Below are 13,643 nucleotides of genomic sequence, written 5' to 3' on the forward strand. Positions count from 1 at the left end.
CCAGTGATGGACACAGAATTATAGAACCACACTGTGTTGGAAGGGGCCTGAAAGCTCATTTCCTTCCACACCCTGCCATGGGCACCTTCCACCAGTACAGGGTGCTCCAAGCCCCGTCCGGCCTGGCCTGGGACACTCCCAGGGATGGGGAGCCCATGTTGGTGGGTCTAACACACCCCACCTCATTCCTGCCCCACTGTGCCAGTCCTGTCAGACCCTCCTGTACAGGAGGATAAACTTCTGCTGGCAGGAGCCTTCGTGTTCAGGGCTGGCATCTACTGGGCCTTGGTCTTGCTCCGGCCCCAAATCCTGAGAGAGCACAACCCATCACAGTGTAGGGCTCCCTGGAGGCTTCTCCCACCATGCGTAAAATGGATTTGGGCTTTAGCTCTTACTTCCTGGAATAGCACAGCCACGAAGATGGAAGTAGGGAAAAAGGGCCTTCCCACGTGTCCTTTGCTGGGGCAGGAGTGTATTAAAATGACTAAATTATATTAAAATTAAAATTGCACGTTTTGTTCTAAAACAGGAGCTCTACTCTTAGCTCCAAGCAAAGAAACCCAAGAGAGGACTGGGAAAGAAGGGAAAGAACACAGGTGACGAGTCAGGAGTTACCTCTGGGTGCTCTTGGCCTCTCACCTGTCTGCAGAGCAGCTTGTTGAGAGCAGGAGATCGGGGGGTGCCGTGGGGGGGAAGGGCCTTCCAGCGGTGCCGCCCTTCGTGGCCGGGGGAGCGCGCGGCCAGCGGCAGCGACTCCGTGGGCACTCTCAGCGAGGAACTCGTCCCCACGGGCTGGGAGCGGATGGAGGTGATGGATCCTAGGGCAGGACAGAGGGAGCAGTCATTGCTTGGCCTGTGGGCTCTCTCAAGGATTGAGGCAGAAGCTTCAAGAGGGGAGTAAACAAAGGAGGGAGGAGGAAAGACCTGTTAGGCCTGGCTGAAATCCCCAACATCAGCGTAACCCTTGGGCAACACTGGGATTAAAAACCCTTGTCTTGTCTCCTGCCTTGAACCTCAGCAGGGATGGCAGGGAGGTCACAGATGTTGGGGTGACTGTGCAGGGCCAGGAGTTGGACTGTGAGCCTTGTGGGTCCCTTCTAACTCAGGATATTCTACACCTCCTCTGGGAGCAGACACCGCTGCAGGCCCAGGGCAGTTCTCCCACCCACCACAGCCCAGCCACCATCAGGGCTGTCCCCAAGGCACAGCTTGGCTCAGCGTGGTCCCACCAGGAGCTCGGAGCCTGTTCCAAATGCTCTGACAGCCCTGAGCTGTGGGCAGGCTGGAATCTCTCTCTTCCTGAAGCCGCCTAGGCTGGGTCTGAAGGCAATCCATCCTCCCCAGCCCCTCCGTGGTGCTGCTTTACTGTGCTTGGGAGTTGTCTGAGAGATCTGCTTCTCTGGTTTTTTTGGCTGCAGGATTTATTGTCCTCATTAGTTTGAAACCCAGCGTCTGTTCCTCCAGTGCTGCCCCACTCCGTGTTAAAAACACCGTTATCCATCACTCCAAGAGATCTCACCCAGGGCTCAGGGAACTTGAACCTCTGACAAAAGCCATCCAGACACATTGCAGTTGCATTTCACAGACAGATTTGTTGGTGGGGAGAAAGAAAAGTGAGTGTTTAATAATTTTTCTTTCGGAGCTTTTCTCCAGAACACCACAGAAGGAATTCTCACCCCCACCCCACTTCTCCCCAGTTTTTTTTTGGGCTCTCCTAGATCCAGAGTTTCAGGTTGAGCCTGTGCTGTTCATGTGCTATTCCAGGCTTTATAAAATGCTTTTCATGACGCAGAAAAACTCTGTCATAAAATCTGTCACAAACATGGTCATAAAATCCAGACCCTATGCTCTACTCCCTGTCCTCAGTTGGAATTTCCTCCTGTTGGAAACTTTCCATCGAGCTCTCATATAGAAAACCCAAACCCCCTCCAAACTGGATGCTCAGGAACACTGAAGATCTCTGGAGCTGGATGTTCTTTCTCTTGTTTTTCTAGGAAATCTGGAAACTGCATCTAAACCCAACATATCCTGAGATCTGCTCATCCCACAAGATTTTCCCTGGGTGGTCGGTGGAGTATCGGGAGAAGATCAGACATCCTGAAGCCCATGGAAACACAGATGCTCATGGGAGTCTCCATGGGCTCAGTTTTACCTGGATGTAATTTATGGAACTGTGACTTGAAGCAGAGTTTGGGCAGCTCAGCAGCAGCACAGCTCAGGGTGCTGCTGGTTTTCCCAAAGAAGTCATATCCATCACATCCATCCCTCCAGCGCTCTTGGAGAGAAATTTGGGAAACATCAGAGAATTCTTGGTGGGTTCTACCCACCCCTGGCAGCATCACAGCAGTTTTATATGGATATAAATCCTCCTTTACAGCCACTCCAGGGATGAAAAGCAGCCCCAGGAGGCCGCCCCTGAAACTCAACCTCTGTTTTCTTTCCTTCGCCAGGAATTTGCAGGTGAATAATAACAAACACTGAGCAGAGAACATGACCTGGCTCCCAGAGAGTCTGAACAAACACAGAGTTCCTTCTCCCAAGGAAATCAGAGCAAATCAGGCTCTGCAAACCCACTGAGCAGTTCTTGCATTTCAAACTGCGCCGGATCAAAGGAGAGCAGGGTGGGAGAAGATCTTGGGAGCCACTCCAGGAGCACGTGTGCTTTTAGGGAGGCAGAGATTGTGTTTCGTATCGATTTCCCCTTCAAACCAGCTCAACAAAAGAGACAGAAAAGCATTTTCAGGGAAATGGACTTGGATGCAGTGGATGAGTGCCCCCTCAAAGGCTCCGTGCACTTGTGATTCCTGGATTATGGGGTCACTCCATGGGGTCTGTCCATGACATTCATTACAAGGCCAGGCTTGGGAAGAGCCAGACACTGGTTTCTAATCTTTCTGCTCCCAAAGAAACTCCTGCAGCTCTGAACTCGATGTGTGGTGCTAAAGGCAGTGCCCTGAGGCTGCAGCCTGCCTGGAACGATGAGGAGCTGTGCCCGGAAGCAATCCCGACTCCGGCTTTTATTCCTGGAGATGTTATTGATCCGCTGGCAGGATTCAGAGGGAATGCACAGGGAAGGGAAATGCTCCCTTTTTCTCAGCTAACAGCCTGTACCCTGTGCCTCCAGCACTACTCAGGAGCCTCGTTTCTCCCCAAAGATCTGAGCCACCAGCTTGCTCCTGGGAAAGTGATGGAAACGTGGAATTGTGCCCAATGTGGGAAACGTTCGTCATGCTGATGGAATCAAATCGGAGCAAGGCCTGCTCAGGCCATGTTTGGGTTGGTTGCTCCCCACTGAACCCCCCATGTGCAGCTGCTGTCCCGTGGTTGTAATCATGGAATCGTAAAGATTGGAAAAGACCATCAAATCCAACCATTAACCCAGCACTGCCAAGGCCAGTGCTAACCAATGTCCCCAAGTGCCACATCCACACGGTTTTCGAACACTTCCAGGGATGGTGACTCCACCACTGCCCTGGGAACCTGTTCTGATGCTTGAACACCCTTCCAGGGAAGAAATTTTTCCTAATATCCAAACTAAACCTCCCTGGGCAGAACTTGAGGTTTTTTCCTCTCATCCTGTCCCTGTTCCCTGGGAGCAGAGCCCAACTCTGTCAGAGAGTTGTGCAGAGCCACAAGGTCCCCCCTGAGCCTCCTTTTCTCCAGGCTGAGACCCTTTCCCAGCTCCCTCAGCTGTTCCTGATGCTCCAGCCCCTTCTCTGGACACTGCCCCTCTTGTCATGAGGAGCCCAAAGCTTCATCTCAGAGCAGGGGGAAATCCCCATGGGTGGTACCTCTTTGGGCTTTGCAGGGATACGTCTCCATCTCCACCTCGTGCAGGGGGAACGGGGCCTTTGCCGGAGTCACGGGCCGGAACATGTAGCTGTCGTTGGGCAGGGAGTGCATCCGGGCCACGGAGATCTTGCGGACGGTCAGCAGGTTCTGGGAATCCTGGGGCCTCAGGGAGGCTGCACTGCCCTGCAGAGCGAGGAGAGAGGGAGATGGGGTCACCTCAGTGGGGAATTTACAGGGAACTCCTTCCCTTTTTGCTTCCAAACCTTGTGCAGATGTTCCCACTGGGATCTTCCCCGCAAGCTGCGGCCCCGGTGGCTGCACGGGACAGCAAAGTTACACTGAGGGGAGAGCTCAGGGTGGAGCTGGAATAAAGGGAGGCATCAGTGACCCACCACTCAGCCAACTCTTGAACACACAAAGAGAAAGGAAAGGCCAGGAAAAAGGGGCCCATCTGTTAAAAACATGAGAAATGCAGCATTTCTCACATTGTCCTCATCTGATGTTCCAGGGAGATGCTTTCAGGAGGCCTGAGGGTGACGTCCTCCTCCTCAAACAGAGGACAGAGGGGCCAAACCAAGTTCTTCTGGAAATTCACGTGTTACCTCCCCAAAACAAACTCACAGGGCAGACATTTAAACACATCGACACCACTGCAGACCCTGAGGCCTCTCTCCTACAACCTGGAGCATTTTGGGCACCACTGACCCCTGAAGAAAGAGGCAGAGGGAAGGAGAAGACATCGTGGCAGTGAGGGTGGGGGTGTGGAGCCTCTTTGGGGGCACAAAAGGGGTTTTTCTTTGCTGTCACTGAAGGGGCTCTGGTTGGAAGTGCCCACACGGAGCACACCACAAACCTTAAATCTGACCCCTCTCAGGCACCTCACAGCAAATCCGTCCTGGGGTCTCAGGAAGCTTTAGGGACACAAACGACGTCCCTGAGGTGCTGATGGAGAAGCTGAGAGGTGATGCCATGACTTGGCCAAGTGGTGGGGGAGCAGGAGCCCCCAGGCCAGGCCCTGCAGCCTGGCTGGACACATTCCCCTCCCAGTTTCCCCTTTTATCTAAAACACAGCTAATCCCTCTGGTTTTCCTTTAACGTCAGCCTCCCAGTGACTGATTGAAAACATTTTCCCAGCTGCATGTCTTAAATTAAATGTATTTTGCTTTGCTCTGCCGGGCTGTTTTCCCTCTCTGCCAGCAAAACCTGGCCCTGAGATCCCTCAGGTTTGGAGCTCCCCAAGGATCTGGTTCAATCTGTTTTTTTCCTTGTATTTCTGCCTTAGAAATGTCTTTCCTCAGCTCCCTGAAGCCACACACCCCAAGATGGATTACTCTGTGCTTTTACCCTGTGGAGCTTGGCTGGGAACTGGGGGAGGCCAGCAGGTATTTACAGCTCGTTGGCATTCAGCTCTGCCAACTGTGGCTGTGCCCAAGAGCCCTCCGGGTGCCACCCAGGGCTCTCAGCTGATGAATTAAAGCCTCAGCAGCTGGTGCCAGTTGGTCCCTGGCCATCCCAGCTAATCAGCTCCATCAGCACGGCATCACCTGAGCTGGGGGCAGCCGGGTGCTTGTTCACAGCCAGGAGCCACATCGAGAACAAAGGGTCTCGCTCCACTCGCTCAGCACTTGAACAGAACGATCTCAGGATTTGGCTCTTCAAGCTCAGTTTGGCTGGAACAGATGAACAGAAAGCCCTTCTTGACATCAGCCACTTCAGTTTTTAAGGGTTCAGCTGTCGAGACCTGACTGAATTAGGGATGTGGGCAAATTTCAAATGAAATAAGTGCTTGAAATATGAACCACGGATGGGAAATTTGTTGGCTCCCACCTGGAGAGCTGCTCTGGACAGTGAGGATGGTTTGGAGACAGCACTGCTGCTCCTCCTCCTTGCTGGGAAACACCTGCTGCACTCCAGAGCCTGATCCCATTCCCTGGAAATTGTGGGCATGTGGGGTGATCGGGAGGGACTGAGCAGAGGGGTTTGCTGGGAATCTCCCTGGAGCACCTCCTGAATCCACAGCTCTGGGGATTGCTGGAAGCCTGAGGTGTTGATCCCCTCTGGCTTCTGTTTCCTCAGTATCATAAACAAGTTCTTACAATAACAACAATAAAATCAAACCTGGCACTGTTTTCTCCACAAAGAAAGGACTCTGCCTTTGAAGTCACACTGCTCACACACTGCCCTGTGCACCAAACATACATTTTAAGGGCTAAAAAGAGGATTTCGCTCCTGTCCCACACAGGGCTGATTCCTCTGGGAAATGCTGTTTTCCCAGCTGGAAAGGACAGAGGCTGCAAAGGTTGTGGCTGTGAAGGGACAGGTTTGGGACAGTTCAGGCACAGCCCCAAAGCACACCAGCACGATGGGTGAGACAGCAGCCACCTCAGCCTGGTGGCCTGGGCTTTGGTGGGAAGGTGGCAGGACATGGTGGGAAGCGGAGCAGAAGGATGGGACGCTTTTCCCCCTCATCACCTCTCCCTGTGGAGTTTCCAGGGTTAACAGGAGCCTCTGCCCAGCTCCTGATGTGCTTGGGAAGTATTGGAAGATGAGGAAAACCCAAGGAGAATGGACTCAGTTTGCAATCCCAGCCTGTATGAAAGGACGTGCCCTCTCTCTCCCCACAATTAGAAACGCAACCTGTGCATTTCCCTGCAGGAATGTCTGTGAGGAACAACATTCAAATAGCCAATTCCCCATTGATGTGTAACCAAATCTCCTTTTCCTTGCCTTAATGGAGTCTGATGGATTTCACAAAAATCTAATTTAATGTAATTTAATCTGCTAGCCCCCACTGATTTCACGGTAGATTTATTTGTGATCATGGTGACAAAGCAGTTCCATGTTCACTCTTAATCACAGGCTGCTGACACGGGATGAGACAATTATCTCACGCCCTCCTTCCCCCCTGCACTTCTGATTGTTCTCCTAGAGGACTGATAGGAATCAGAGAGCAGGCAGTGTCTGGAAAAGCAACCCAGGAACCTCCAGCTTCTTGCTGAGAGGCTCTGATGTTTCCCAAGTCATCCACATCCTCAGCAGAGCCAGTGGGGAGCTGCAGGTTTACACCAGCACTGAATTGCTGCAGGATCCTCTGGAAATCCCAAAGTGGGATTAAAAAGAACCTGAGCAGTGTCATTGGGAAGGGAATTTATCCCAGTGCCAGCATTCCCGGGCTTTATGGGATTGCTCCCTGGTGCTGCTGCCCTGATAAATGACAAGGACTGGCTGGGACAGCAGGACAGGGAGCTGTGGCTATTGTGGCTCTGAACTTAAAATCCACAACCTGGGAATGAACTGGAGTGATGGACTTTCACCCCTCCCCTGGAACAACACTCAGGATAGCATTTCCAGCAGCCTCCACCTGCGGGAGCCCTGGGAGCTGACTCAGGATGTGGGGTGGTGGTGACATCCCTGCTGAAGGGGGACTGGGACAGCTCCTTGTCTCCCATCCCTGTGGCTCCGTGTGGAATCTGTGTGGGATCTGCTGGCCAGGCTGGTGGGATCCATGCCCTCCCCACCCCAGCTCTGTGTGGGCTCTCACCAGGGCTTGGTGCTTCCCCTGCAGCACGGCCTTGGTGTGCTCCTGGTTCCCGTGCAGCGCCCGGCTCTCAGGGGCCCCGGCCCCGCCCCGGCTCCCGCCAGCAGCATTGGTTCCTCTGGACATCTCCAGCTCGATCTCAGCATCCATCTCAGCGTCTTCCTTGGCCTCCTTGTTGCTCTCCTCCAGGTGCTTCATCAGCACTGCCACCACCACGTTGACCAGGACGAACTGGGCGATGAGGACGAAGGTGACGAAGTAGACGGGGGAGATGACGGGCAGGTAACTGAGGCAGTGCTTGTCCTCCCGAGTGCATTCCCGGAGCGTGTCCTGCAGCAGGGAGGGACAGGGCAGGGATTAGTGGGGCTCTGCTTGGGCTCCAAGGGCAGAAACACCAAAAGAACACAAAGTGGGTACAGCTGAAACGGAGAAAAGAAAATGCGGAGACCAGGAATTACATCAGCTACAAAGAGGGGAATGTGTTGCCCAGAAGTTGTGGATTCCCCATCTCTGGAGTGTCCAAGCCCAGGCTGGGTAGGACTTGGAGCAACCTGGGATAATGGGGGGTGTCCCTGCCCATGGCAGGGGGTGGAATGGGATGAGCTTTAAGGTCCCTTCCAACCCAAACCATTCCATGATCCTGTGATCCCATGACACATCCCAGAGGCACAGGACGCAGAGCACATGGTTACCCCTGTCAGCCAAAAAAAGGGCATAATTTTCCTTAAATATTATATCCAGGAACAAAGTTTCAGGCTGGGACAAATCCCTGCTTTTAAACACACCTGGCTTTTAAATTAGGAAGTCTCATTTTGATGTTTTGAGAGGAACCATTTTTGTTTTCACCCAAGAGTTGCCTAAATCCATTTGAAAGCTGTACCTACAGCTCTCTCGAGAGGAGGAAGTACCCAGAGATTGCACAGACCTTCATGATCCCATTCCAGTTGTCCCCCGTGGACACCCTGAAGAGGGTGAGGAAGGCCATGCCGAAGTTGGTGAAGGTGGCGTGGCGGCTCAGGCCTTCACAGGGGTTCTCATCACTGCAATCTGTGGGACAGGGAAGGAGCAGCACATCAGCCAAGCCACGCTGGATTATCCACAGCAGCCCCCAAAGCTGGGGGTGGCACCCTGAGCTATGTCCCATGGATATATGGCATCAGGGCGTGGTGACATCCTGCTCAGGAGGAACAGGGAGGACAGTGGGAAAGTTGTTTTCAGCTGGAGAGCCCTGGGACAGGACACCAGGAGGTAGGGAAGTGGTGGTGGTGGAATTTTCATCCCTGGAAACATTCAAGGCCAGGTTGGATGGCGCTTGGAGCAACCTGGGATAGTGGGAGGGGTCCCTGCCCATGGCAGGGGGTGGCACTGGGTGGGATTAAAAGTCCTTTTCAATACAAACCATTCCATGGTTCCATGATTTTATGATTTCTGTGATTTTCTTTACTCCTGGCTCTACAACCTCCTTTGTTTTCCTCTTGACTGTGCCCTTGCCCTGATGATTTTTACAGGGTACATCCACCACGAGGGATATTTTCACTGAGATAAAGTGGAGCAATTTGACATTTTCCCCCTGAGAATTAATATCCTAATGAATGCAAATTGAACATATGAAATATCCATCTTCCCATAAAACACAGGCTCGTTAAATATCCATTAGGACAGGCAGCAACAGCTCTTGGTTGGGCATTTCACTCTTAGATAATTATTCAGAGGTAAATTGGAAGGAAAAACAAAAAAAAAAAATTCCAAGAAAAACCCACAAATGACCAGCCCTTGGGGAGAGTGCTGACAGTTCCTGTGGCTGGCGTGGACCGATCAGGAAAAAGGAGGGAATATTCCCATTAAACTGGGCTGAGAAGCGGAGTCCTGCCCCAGAGGGGTTCCCTGGGCTGGCATTGTCCAGGTGTGTGTGTGGAAACAGCAGAAGAGCCATGTTACACCCCTGTGACTGAACAAATACACCCACAACTCCAGGGATGGAATATAAACCCACACTGTTTCACTCAGGCTGGATGCAGGACTAATTCTTTCCCCGGAGTTTGTGGGAGACTGAAAAATAATTTGGTTTTGGTTGAAAGAATTATTCTGCTCTCAGGCACTTGTAATCTGAGCAGAGGGCTGGGCTCATAAAGGGGATTAATGACAGCCATAAACTCTGCTCAGGAAGGGCCCTGCTGGTGCTCCTGGAGCTCTAATTGGGATGGAAATGTCGAGGATGCAGACACAGCTCCTTCCAACAGCGTTTTCCAGGCTGGGCAAGGCAGGGCTGGGTGTTTGCTCTGATTTTAGTGATGGGCACATTCCTGAGCAGCTCCAGTATCCTCAGACTGGAGGATTAATTAATTAATGGTGGACAACCAGGAACCACCGGATGCCTCCTGATGGATGGAGAGAGGGGAAGGTGATGCTGAGAGCACGGGCAGACAAGCCCTGGGCAGCTGGAAGAGCAGTGGCAGCCAAGAGCAGAGAGCTGATGGCATGTGGGGGAAGCTCCGAGCAGGGACATGTTTATGGTGGCACCTCTCCAGCAGGAATCTGACCCCCATGCAGCTCTGCAGACTCATGTGCTGTCTCCAGAAGCAAACTTCCATTTTTGTGAACAAATCCATGCTGGGCAATGAGATTGAAACAGCAAACAGCTCCTGCACAGCCAAGGGTGGCGTTGGACAAATCCCTAAATGTGCGTGCGTGTGTGTGTGTGTGTGTGTTAGACAGGCTCTGCGTTACATCCTTGCGTGTCAGCTGTGACCCTGAGATCAAGAGACAACTTCCATCTTCAGAACATGAGTGTGAAGCTGAGCAAGGCCCAAGAATGAGAGAGAGAGAGCAAAAAGGAAGCAGCCAGATACCAAATAAACATCAACCGGATGAAACGAGCGGCGTCAGGCCCATTACTCACCGAGCTTGCCAAACAATTCCACTCCCAGGGCAGCATAGATAAAAAACAGGAGCATAAAAAGTAGGCCAAGGTTCCCTACCTACACAAGGAGAAAGCAGAACAAGGGTCAGGCAAGTCGAGGTCATGAATGAAATCACTCCATCACATTTTCAACACAAGCAAAGGAGGGTGGCCAGAGGCAAAGCAACTTTCCCTTGGCTTCCAGCACCCTGGTCCCTCTCAGAGCTCTGCTTTAAGGGGCCCAGAGAGGTCTTTGTGTGGGGGAAGGAGCAGAAACGCTCCTGTGGAAAACAGCAGCTTCTCCATCACCCTCTGGAATTTGGCCACCCCAGGGCACCCTGCAGGGCAGGGCTGGTGTGGGACCTGGGGCTCTGGTTTGGGTTTGAGGGGCCTTTCCCTTCTTGGGACTCTGGGACAGCAATAAGCCACAAGAGGAACTAACTGGTTTCCAAAGGTTTCACTGGCATGGAGGGCTGTCAGTGCTCCAGGGAGAGGAGAACTCCCTGAGCCTTTTCCTTTACAGGCACTTCTCAACAACCATTTCCCGGATTTTAGCTTCCTGCATCCCACAGGATGAGGGAAAAGCCTCATCCCATACACCAACACTGCAGCTCCAGGTGCTGCTGGAGGTGCTCCAAGCCCCCCAAGGCAGCTGAAGGGGGTGACAAGTGCTCTTCACACCACCAGCATCACAGTTCTCCGTGCTGGATTCCATCCCAGCACAGAATCCAAGCCTCCAAAACATCTCCAAGAGCACATTTTTGGTGACTCAGGCAGAGAACACGAAGGGCAGAGTAACCTGACCTGCTACCACCTGCAAGGAACTGCTCACATTCATCTCTCCTGCCACTTTAATTGCTCCTGTTAGCAGCTCGTAACTGAGACAAAGTGAGTTCTCGGCACCACAAGCAGGATTTTATCCCTAAAAAACAAGGAATTAGGAGGTGATCCAGGCAGTCAGGCCCAGGGATTGGTGATCTCTGAGCTGTATTTTAGGGAACTCCTAGTTTTGGGAGAGTTTTGTTCTCTGAAGTGGCCACAACAGCATTGTTGGGTGCTTTGATTTAATTTCATCAGAGAGTTTATCAGTGTGATATCTGTCACTGTAAAATTAACACAGCTATTGCTGATGAAAGAGGGGAATTTTTATATTAAAGAAATGGGAATATTCCAATCACCCAGTGCAGGCTGTAATTGCTATAAAGCCTAAACTGGCTCTGCAATTTCCCTGACATTATTACCATCCTCCAGGGAATAATAAAGATAAAACAGGGATGTGGATGGCTGGGCTGGATTATCTCATCTGCCTCTGCTGCCTTCTGGAATAGCTTTTCCTACCTCACGTCTGCTGGACCACTGATGGTTTGGGAGACATTAGAAATGAGCAGGCACAAGCACAAACACAGCACGAACGCTGCTGGGGAGGCAAACGAGCAGATAATTACAGGGAATTAAAATAAAAGTGATAAACTTCGAGGCTGAGGTAACAGAAGAGGGTGCTGGATTTTGCTCTAAGCAGCCTGAATATTTTGATGCCTAAGTAATCAGCCTGCAAACGTATGGCACTGATAAAATTCCAAAGAATTTAGGCTAACTTGGAAGTTGTTACCAGGTTATGAGTCAAAGCTGTTATCTGCTTTCAACAGAGAGGAGAGGGAAGAGGGAAGAGGGAAGGGAGGAGGAGAAGGAGAAGGAGAAGGAGAAGGAGAAGGAGAAGGAGAAGGAGAAGGAGAAGGAGAAGGAGAAGGAGAAGGAGAAAAGGGAAAAGGGAAAAGGGAAAAGGGAAGAGGGAAAAGGGAAAAGTCCTTCTCAGCCCATGGCCTCCACCAAGGCCTGAGCACAGAGAAGGACCCCAGGCACATTCCCAGGGATGGGCTGAGGAGCAGGAGCGGGGTCAGGGGCTGAGCACAGGGGGGGCAGCCCGTGTGTGTGTCTGTGACCTTGGTGAGTCATCCCAGTCCTGTAACTCCACTGTTCCCCTTTGGAATTCCCTCGGGGATACGTAATTAATGTCTCCAAAGCACTCTGAGATCTACCGAGACCAGACAAGGAAAAGATGGTGAGTGAATCATGCTGCTGGAAGGAACAGGAGAGGGCAGGAGCTTTTCTCCAAAGGCTGGGCTGGATGCTCCACCAGGAACAGAAATCCAGCTCTGGGCAGCAGCCTCAGCTCTGGCAGCCCCAGCAGGCTCTGAGAAGTGGTTCTGGCTGTGAACAGCTCAGCCCAGGCTCCCTTATCCATCCAACTCCCCCTGACTCAGGCACAGAAAACTCCAGACACCCCCTCTCTCTGGCAGCCAGGGGCTATCCATCATTTCCTGGGAATCCAGTGCCAAGGAGGAGCTGAGGACTGCAGGGAGAGAAGCACAGATGAAGAACATCTCAGAGATGTTGTTGGTGCCCTGAAGACCTCAGAGAAGCCACAAGAGCTGGAGATGCCGGTGAGTATCTGTGATTCCTCCTGGACCTTCCCTCTGGAATGCTGGCTGGCAGCACTGGCCCTGTGCTGGGATGCTGTGGGGACACGGGCAGAGTCCTCCATCCCCCCCCCGAAGAGCAGGGAGAGCCTCCAGGAGGGGCTACACTCTCTCCCAGTGTATCCCAGCTGAATCAGTGCCCTACCACTGCAAAAGCCCTGGAATAAGCTGCTCAGCTCAAGGGAAGGGGCTTCCCTCTCCACACACCCAGCTGGCTCTGGGAGAGGCACTGATGGAATTTGTGTCTCCTGCTGCCGCACTCCTGAGTGAAGCCACTTCCTCCTGTGCCTCTTCCTGCTCTGACATCCATTGGCATTCCCGGTGTTGATGCACTCAGCTCCCTGAGATGCCTGTCCAGAGCGATTCCTCATCAAATTAAGCTCCTGCCAAGCCTTTCCAAGGCCATGAGTCCTCCCTATCCTCTTCCATCACTCTCCAGCCAAGGCAATAATCCTGGCAGCGGGAAAACACAGCCTAATTTGTGCACTGGGCCCAGGAGAAAATGGACACCTCTGCCTGGAAAACAGAGGCCAGCTGTGAGAATTCCCGGATTGGTGGAGAGACACAGCCTTGGAGGGTGAAGTTACCTCAGGCTGACCTGAACAAGGTCCCCTTTCTGTGTCCCCTCAGCCCCATGGAGCCCAGCCCCAGGAGCCAGCAGGATGTTTGTTCCTCTGGAATTCTGTATCGCTGCTCCAGTCCCTCAGGGATCTCTGCAGCACAGCCCACACCTCCCTATCTCCCCAAATCCATCATCCCCAGTGCTGGCTCCTCAGACATTCCCATTCCTGCTCTCTGAGTTCACATCCCTGTGGCTCTCCAGGGGCTGGCAAAGGCAGGTTGTTGTTTTTGCCCCCCAACTGCAGTCGGACAATGCCAGAAAAGCTCTCCAGGAGCTGAAGTTGAGATAAGCCCAGGAATTCCAGCACCAAGAGGA

The 13,643-nt window shown here is 52.4% G+C and overlaps 1 protein-coding gene across 2 annotated transcripts in view; it reads right to left on the reverse strand.

Annotated features, from left to right (window-relative positions):
* The window catches only part of CACNA1H (calcium voltage-gated channel subunit alpha1 H), a 161,569-nt gene that overhangs the window by 2,900 nt on the left and 145,026 nt on the right, over positions 1 to 13,643 (reverse strand). For both annotated transcript variants that reach the window (XM_048320802.1, XM_048320801.1), the window contains exons 30-34: positions 10,230 to 10,308; positions 8,256 to 8,377; positions 7,334 to 7,660; positions 3,792 to 3,975; positions 640 to 818 (exon numbers count right to left, since the gene is read on the reverse strand). In XM_048320802.1, coding sequence (XP_048176759.1) covers positions 640 to 818; positions 3,792 to 3,975; positions 7,334 to 7,660; positions 8,256 to 8,377; positions 10,230 to 10,308 — 891 coding nt within the window. The remainder of the gene's footprint in view (positions 1 to 639; positions 819 to 3,791; positions 3,976 to 7,333; positions 7,661 to 8,255; positions 8,378 to 10,229; positions 10,309 to 13,643) is intronic.

Source organism: Corvus hawaiiensis, chromosome 16 (genome assembly GCF_020740725.1).
Source record: "Corvus hawaiiensis isolate bCorHaw1 chromosome 16, bCorHaw1.pri.cur, whole genome shotgun sequence".
Lineage (NCBI taxonomy): Eukaryota > Metazoa > Chordata > Aves > Passeriformes > Corvidae > Corvus > Corvus hawaiiensis.